General features: G+C 52.3%; 1 protein-coding gene across 1 annotated transcript in view; it reads left to right on the plus strand.

The window, feature by feature from the left end:
- The first annotated feature begins 6,593 nt into the window (after positions 1-6,593).
- CORO2B (coronin 2B) overlaps positions 6,594-8,451 on the plus strand; it is a 68,925-nt gene continuing 67,067 nt past the window's right edge. The window contains exon 1 of the mRNA XM_004711944.2: positions 6,594-6,794. Within this exon, the coding sequence (XP_004712001.1) occupies positions 6,594-6,794 (201 nt within the window). The remainder of the gene's footprint in view (positions 6,795-8,451) is intronic.

The raw sequence follows: 8,451 nt of genomic DNA on the forward strand, positions 1-8,451 counted from the left end.
TCACAGCTGGAGTTCCGGGGACTATTTAACTTAAAGGAGGGTTTCTTCCTTGCCTTCTTTTTTCAAAAGGGAGGGTCTGAGCCCCTTTATTTTACAGAGGGGGAAATTAAAGTGTAGAATCTGCTGCTTACCCCGCCCAGGTCGGTGGGCTTCTTGGAACCCTGGGCGGCCCCATAGCTGTGGCCCTGTACTGTGTGCGTACCTCCCGAGGCTCGTTGAAGCAGAGCTGGCTCAGAGACGGAGGGAGAGAAGGTGCCCGGCTGTTTTTCGTAGGTGAATGAGCCAGAGGTGTTGACTACCACGTACAGCTGCAGCTTCCATCCACAAGGTGGCTCTCCATTTGCAGAGCCCCAGGGAGCCCAGGCAGTGTAGCAGTTATGCCTACGACTAACCTTAAAGTCAGCAGTTCAAAACCACCAGCTGGTCTGCAGGAGAAAACAGGGCTTTCTATTCCCATAAAGAGTGACAGGCTGGGAGCCTCCCGGGGCAGGTCACCCTGTCCTACAGGGTCGCTGTGGGTGGGCAAGACTCCATGGCAGGGAGTTGGGTGTTTGGGTTTTCTTTCCTGTGTCCTACTGCCTCAGCCTCCTGCAGTGTCCAGGACACAGGTGTGCTTGTTGCCACATTTCCGGGAAGAGGTCATCGGGCCCTGGAGAAGCTCGTGGCCCAGTCCAGCGTCTAACAACACATGCCTGGCAGTGGCTCTCTGAAGTATCCAGAGGAGCCACCGGGCAGACACCAAGGCAGCTCCCAGCAGCCTCCTGGGCCCCCAGCTCACAGTTCTTCACAGCGTGCTCCTTGCTCCCCAGTTCTGCAAGGTAGCAGCCCTCACCTGATCCAGACACGAGGGGTAAGAACCCACCCTGGTATGTTTTTATGTCCCTCCCGTTGAATTGCTGTCATCTTCTAGACAGTGTGGCCGCTGGCCACCATAAATCATTTTGGGGTCCTAGGACAGGAAGTAGTTTGCCTCTGTGGTAGTTACAGAATCTGTTGTCAATTTGAGAGTATTAAGAATGAAGGGGTGGAGTTTAGCCTGTCAATCAGGTCACAGCTTGATGACTTCATCAGGAGGTACGAACGAGATAAATAGCTTACTGGATCCAGACGGGACACAGGATTCCTCCTTGGGAGACATTTCTGTTGACAAGACACATGGAACTACCCTAGAGCCCTGGAGCTGGAGGAGCCACGTGGAGACCCTGCCAGCGCTGTGATGCTCCCATCGCCACTGGATCCACAAGACCTTCCACCCACTGAACTGTGACCAGCCTGCATTCGGCGTCATTGCGTGTGTTTTGTGAGTCTGAAGAGGACTTTATAGATTGGTATCAGACATTTGGGCAAATATTGGACTGATAGACTTGATCTGGACTGGGCTTGGATGCTTTCTCAATATTCAATTGCTCTTGTATATAAAGCTCTTTCTTATAAACATGAGTGTCTCTATGAATTTATTTCTCTAGTCCACCCAGACTAACACGACCTCCATGTGGAGTGTACATCGGGATTCACCCTAAGAGGAAAGGGCTGGCCGGCATTTGTTGAGAGGCTACGCGAACCACTGAGCTCAGAGATGACTGATTCCTCCTTCCAGGCCCTCCCCTTCTCTGAGGGAGATGGAGATAGCCCCGGGCCCAGGGAGAGGCCTCCAGGGAGCAGCCCAGCACCTGTGCACATCTGGAGGAGAGGCCGCTGCCTATCTCCTCTTGACCCTGGACCCAGCCAGCCCAACTCCCTCTTCCTCATGGCCAGCCTGGCCTGGCCTCTCCCAGGAACCCATTCATCCTGGGAAGCCAGGGATCCTCCTTTACAGAAGAGGCGGGATAGGGTAGACCACCATGCGCTTGCTTACAAATACTATGTCCCTAGAGCGGGGTGACAACATCCCTGCCTTAAGATCACAGATACAGAGGTTGAGTCTACCGTAGCCCAGCTAACAAATGGCAAAGCCAAGGTGGAACCCTCTGGTGTCTCTGATTTCCCACACACCACCTACCACACAGTGGCTTTGTATAGAGCACCCGCCCTGTGCACTATGTGGAACAGATGGAAAGCCAAGAGCTGGGGTCCACAAACCGAACAGAGGAGGAGACAGTGCTGATCCTGATGGGAGAAACCCTCATTCTTGGCTGAGGTCTCAGCTCTGCTATTTTAAAGTCTATGACTGTGGGCAAGTCTCTTAACCCTGGTCCCCATGGGTCTCAAATGAATCACATAAAAGCAGCAGGTGCCCCCACATCAGCTCGGACTTACAGCAGCTGTGTGGGCAGAAGAGAACTGTTCTGCTGGGTTTTCTGTGTCTGGGGCCTTTCAGAAACAACATCGAGTCCTTCTCTGGAGGCACCTTGGGGTGGGTTTGAACTACTAACCTTTAAGTTCGTAAGCAAGTGCTGAACCATTTGCACCCGTCGGGAACTCTGAGACACACATCTGTACAGCACATTTTAAAGGGGGTTGTGGGGGCTGCATGGTGTGCCCATGGGGCGCTGCAGGGTGGGATAAGGTGGTGTTTGGAGATAGGAGGGATTTCTGGGTGGTTCTATGGGGATGTGCTGTGTATGTGGTGCTGCCAGCATCCAGGGGCTCACTGGGTGCTCCTGATAGCAGCACTGAGCTTAGAAGCCTCAGTGTCTGGTGTCAAAGAGCCCAGAAGAGAAGGAGTGTGCATGATTGGAAGGAAGCACTCAGCAGATGGGCTGGGGGCGCTAGGAAGAGGAGAGGGCCAGGGTGGAGAATAAATACGACCCTCCTCCTGTGGACATGGGCGGACATCAGCCTGGAAAGGAAACATAGAATCCCAGCAAACTGAAGCCATGTCATCTGGGGAGGTGCCTGGGGGCTGCTCTGTCCTACACATCTGAGGACCAGGAGGCTGTGCCTGGCCTTGGCTCCTGACCACCCACCACGCTGAAGGTCTGTGGGAGCCTGGACTGGCCCTAGGGAGGGTTGGGACTGTGCAGAAGGCTGTGCAAGTTGGAAGATCAGCAATTTATAATCTACTGGTGGAGAGAGAGTAGGCAACCCACCTGGAGTTTAAATGGAGAGGCCAGCACTGAGCAGCAGCATAGAGGTCCCAAGAGGAGGAGGAGGAGGTGGCGTGGGACCAGATGAGAGCCATTGTTACTCAGAGTCAGACCACCCTAGCTGGGAGGCAGTGCAGTCCTCCTTTTACAGAGCTGTCCCGGGCGGCAGCAGCAGGGCTCCCTTGTAATATCATGTCTTGATATGATATCATGTCTTTATAAAATAAAGTCGATCTCTTCAGTCAGGACTGGAAGGGCATCTAGTGTCGTCCATTGTTCCACACTATCCATGACCAAGGTCATCCACATAAATCTTGCACCCTTCCCGGGATGTGGCACTCACTACTTAACAACACGGCTGCTTTTCCCTTCTTACGCAGCTCTGACCAGTAAGAAGTTCCTTCCTTGCATGGAGCTCAAATGGGTCTCAGCCTTGTGCCCAGGGATGCTGGCAGGTTCTCAGAAAGTGTCCCCTGCTCTCACTAGGATGAGCATGGGCAGACTCACCAGAAACTGGGCAGAGGTTTGAGGACAAAGGGCCTGATTTCAGGTCACTTCTTGGTCACCACCATTGATTTATTTTGGAGGCCTGGACCAAGTCTGCAGTCCTAACCATCTGCAAGGTCTCTAGCCACTGGTGGAACAAGGGAGAGTCTCTTCTGCTCCTTGCATGTACACCCATGCCTCTGAGCCCAGAGTGAAGTCAGGCCTTAAGAATGGAGGGCAGAAAGGCCACACGCCCTGCTTGACCTGGGCCCCTCCCGCTTCCAGTCTTCTTTCTATCTTACCTCGGCCCTGGCCAGCCCAGTCCCCTCGGTGCCTCCGGCAGGGTCAGGGACATACATGCTCACACTATGCCCCTGCCCTCTCTCCACCAGCTTTTACTCCCACCAGAGCCAATGGGGACATCTCTCACCTGAATCTCCTCACGGCCATAAGCCTGACTCTTCATATTTACAGGGAACGCAGGGGCAATTTCAATGGCGCCACAGGCAGCCCTGGAAATTTTTATAAGACAGCCTGCCTGGTCACTGCAAAACTTCAATGTTATGTAACCACACACACATGCACACAGAGAGATAGACACACACACATGCACATACATGTGTAGTTGTTAGCGATTATCAAGTTGGCACCCCACTCGGGGGGACACCATGTACAACTATGTGTATATGCTATAGCACATATATGTAACATATACACTTAGATGTTCATGTGGGTCTATATCGTGTGTGTGTGTGTGTGTGTGTGTGTGTGTGTGTGTGTAGAAGGCTCCCATCCACTCTCCACAGGAAGTTACAGTCTTGGAAACCGACAGGGACAGTTCCACCCGCCCCATGGGGTCTCTGGGTGTTAATAGTAGTGAGTTCGTTTGGGGTTTTTTTCAGTCCTTGCTTCAAGAATTCGAACACTGAGTGCAACATATGAATGCTTGATTGGATTCTGGCATAAAAATAAAACAGCGGTAACAAGATATTTAGATAAGGAGTACAAGAAGGAAGAAAATGTCTTGGAACTAATTATAGTGAGGATGGTAGAACTGTTATTAATACGATTGAACAGAGTTATCAATATGAATTATATGTCAATAAAACTATTTGTTAAAGATGTTTAGAAAGTGTGGCATAGACCGGGTGTTTAGTGGGGGGACCATTGTCAGTTTTTTCAGCTCCGACAATGGTGATGTGTTCAGACCACGGCTCAGCCACTCGGGCTGCATCCTGGCTGCTCTGGGCCCACAGCCCTGTTCCCACTGCACTGTGTGGAGCTGTTGGGAGGCCTGAAAATACTGGTCGACCCCATTGGCTGAAACCCGGCTGAATTCACCGGGTTTAGATGGGCCAATCCAGGTGTAATGCTCACCTAGGTGTACCACCCCTTCCTGGACTGGAGCTGGAATCTAACAAACCCTCCTTGAGAAAGAATTGTGTATAGGACATGCACATTGAAGTCCTAGGGGAGAGATGTTGCAATGCTGTAACTCCTTCCCATCGAGCCCATGAGGGAGCTGTGTGAGCTCACCCACCTGCATCAGAGGCCACACGCTAGCCTTTCTTCATCCAAGTGCTCGTTAGGCCATTCCTTCAACTTATTTTATTTTTTTATTGAAAGATCTCAGGATAAATTTTTGGTCTAAAAACATGATATGGGCTCCAGAGCCAGAAAGACCAGGTTCAAGCCAACCCAGTCCTGGACAGCAGTCTGCACTTGGCCTCTCAGCAGGGGACTCCGAGACACTACGTGTCCTACCCCAGGCTCCCTCTGGGCCCTGAGACGGAGCTGGGTCTGGGCCCGACAAGGAAGGGGAGGTTGGGATGAGTAAGCGTCGCACCTCTTTTCTCTCCTAGGGGGACTATAGACTCTAGAATGTTCCATCTGGAAGGGGCAGGACAATTCCCAGGGGTCCCACCTCAGAGTGAATTTTTGCCAGCTCCCTAAGCCATTCATACTATTAGGCAGCCAGACAGGGGCAGGGCCTTGTCCCTCCCATGTCTGTACAGGACCCATCGAGGGGGGTGGGAAGGAACCAGGTGGGCATGAAACACCTGTGAGGACCCTTTAACTGGGCATGTTCCAATTCAGGACACACACACACACACACACACACACACACAGTCAGGTGGGTGTTATACCTTGAGTGGCTCAAACTAGGCCCAGGTGGGCTTAATTCAGCCAATAGGGTCAACCATACCTTCAACCACATCTCAAGCCAGAGGTTTGATATTGCCCTGCTCCTGTGCCCTCTCAGGCCATGCCCCAGTGTCTCTGGCCTCAGTTCACCACGTGTCAGGGTGCAGTCCCACGAGGTTGCCCGTGTTCAGTTGCGGGCCCCAACGTGGCTCACACGTGATTTAGCACACTTCCCTGAAATAGCGCGTACTCTTTTGAGACTGTAAAACTCTAAACTCCCGTCCTTCATAAAAACTCACTTGCATGACAAACCAGGCTTTGGTGGGAATTCTTTTCTTGCGAAGCCAAGAACCGAGGTTACCCACTCAAGAAACTAACAATACTAGATCTGCCTATAATTTTTCTTCTAATTGATTCACTTTTTTTGGAAACTCTACCCCATTAGCAATCATATCTGTGAACTCATGAAATCAGGGATTTCATGAGTTATGCTTCTTTCTAATTCACATTAAAATAAACACGTGACTGCCGACATGAAAAACTTTGGCCTTTCCCTGGATTCTCCTTCTTAATTCCTGGCTTTGTTTAAATCCAATGCAAAATTCTGTTTTCATTCAACTTCCCAGAGTTGGTTTCCTGGGGTGATAGTTCCTTTTGTTTTCCATTTGCTGGCCTCTTTCTGTCCTGAGATGCAGTGGAAAACTCAGGGCACGTGGGGATGCGGGGTCGGGATAGATAACCCCCAAGTCTGCTAGGCAAGCAGCACATGAATTTGAAGAGCCCTTGCTGAGCTGTGAGCCTGGCCTCGGAGGCTCCTTTCCGGAGTACAGGCACCTGGGCTCGCTCACTGACTGCACCCGGAGGAGAAGCTCCTGGTCCCCAGGCCCACCCCTGCCTGAAGCATCATTTGACCTGTGTCTTCCCGTGCCCCCACAGATGTCCTGGCGTCCGCAGTACCGCAGCTCCAAGTTCCGGAACGTCTATGGGAAGGTGGCCAACCGGGAGCACTGCTTCGACGGGGTCCCCATCACCAAGAATGTGCACGACAACCACTTCTGCGCCGTCAACGCCCGCTTCCTGGCCATTGTCACTGAGAGCGCAGGTGGTGGCTCCTTCCTGGTCATCCCCCTGGAGCAGGTAGGTGACCTCACACCTCCCTGGGTGGCTGGATGAGGGAGGAGGCCTCCTTGCATTGATTCCCCCCCATCCCCAGCCCCCTCCCCACCCACCGCCTTTTCCTGGCTCCTCTAGTGCTCATGGCTCTGCCTTGTTCCGGGTCCACCTGAGCTTCTTCACCTGACCAAATGCAGACTTAGGGTTCAAGAGACTCACAGTCTGTCCTCCCCCTCCTCCTCCCCTGGGCATGCACCCGTCACTTCCTCTCAACACACAGCAATCAGCTGCTCCTTTCCAGAGGCGGCTGCAGGGGCCATGAGGCTCAGACCTCTGAGCAGAGGCGCTAAGAGCAGTGGCCCTGGCAGCAGTTTAGTGGGCTCTGCCAGTTGCTGGGAGTGTGACCTTGGAGGTGTCCCTGACCTCTCTGCAGCTTGGTTTCCTGTAAGGGTACAGTGGGGGGAGATGAGCCTGCCCCTGCCTGGTTTCCAGGGATGGGGCCAGCGGGCAAGTGGATGAGTGTGCACGGTCGACCCACCTGTGTTAAAGGTTAAAGACATGTTGGTACTTGCTTGGGAAGGTTGTGGGCCCTGTTCTCCGCCGACTTAGCAAATGTCCCCGCAGCGCTAACACCTTGGGGAGGGTTCTCGAAGGCAGTTCACCTCTCCTGGTGAACCGCGTTTCTGTGGCCCTGATCTCACTGGGGCTGCAGGCCTGCCGGCACCTAGCTGTGTTCCACTTGCAGGTTAGCAAGCGTCAACTGTCCGTGAGTCAGTCACACCATACCAAAAATCCATTCCAAACGAAGTACCAATCTAAGCCTTCACAGCACCCGCTAAAGTAATCATCTGTGAGTGTACGTTTTTAAAAGTCACATGATGGGGGAAAGGCTTCCCAAAAGCCAGACAAGAATCCTAAACACCCTGCAGGTAAGGATCCTGCGTCTCTAACTCTGTCGCACTCCCTGTGCTTCAGGGGGACACCTGGAGCAAACTGGGAAGGCCGGCCACCCGCTTGAGGACAATCTTTGCGACATCTAACAGACAAAGGGTGCCTTTTCTGGGGGGCATGTGGACTTCTAGAGAGATCAGAAAGAGAAAGGACCAGTACATGTGTATGAAATGCTGAATGGAGAATGAACTTGTTCTATAAACTTTCACCCACATCACAGTGAACGTGTATGTGATGTATACATATCACAAGAGTAAAGCGGACAAATGATATGAATAAGCGTTTCACTGACAACAAAATAGGACTGAACTTGGCGGTTTGGGAAGTTTGTATCCTTGGGTGTCATCAAAGGTGTGGGCAACCAGGTGCCCGGATACCCTTAAACTGATCGCTACGAGTTGGCCCCACCTTGTGGTGACCTCATGTGCGTCCCAGGAGGGCTGTGCTCCGGTTTTCAGTGACTGATTTTAACAATCGGATCGCCAGCCCTTTCTTTGGAGGTACCTCTAAACCAAACCCAACCCGGTGCTGTCAAGATGATGCCAACTCATTGCAAGTCTGTGTGACCGAGTAAAGCTGCCCCTTCAGGGTTCTGAGGCTGTAATCTTTATGGAGGGATCCCTTGTGGCATAGTGGTTATGTGTTGGGCTGCTAACCACATTGTCAGCAGTTTGAAACCACCAGCTGCTCCATGGGAGAAAGATGAGGCTTTCTATTCCTGTAAAGAGTT

The sequence above is a fragment of the Echinops telfairi genome, unplaced genomic scaffold (genome assembly GCF_000313985.2).
Source record: "Echinops telfairi isolate 266 unplaced genomic scaffold, ASM31398v2 ScPeMD7_7475;HRSCAF=8513, whole genome shotgun sequence".
NCBI lineage: Eukaryota > Metazoa > Chordata > Mammalia > Afrosoricida > Tenrecidae > Echinops > Echinops telfairi.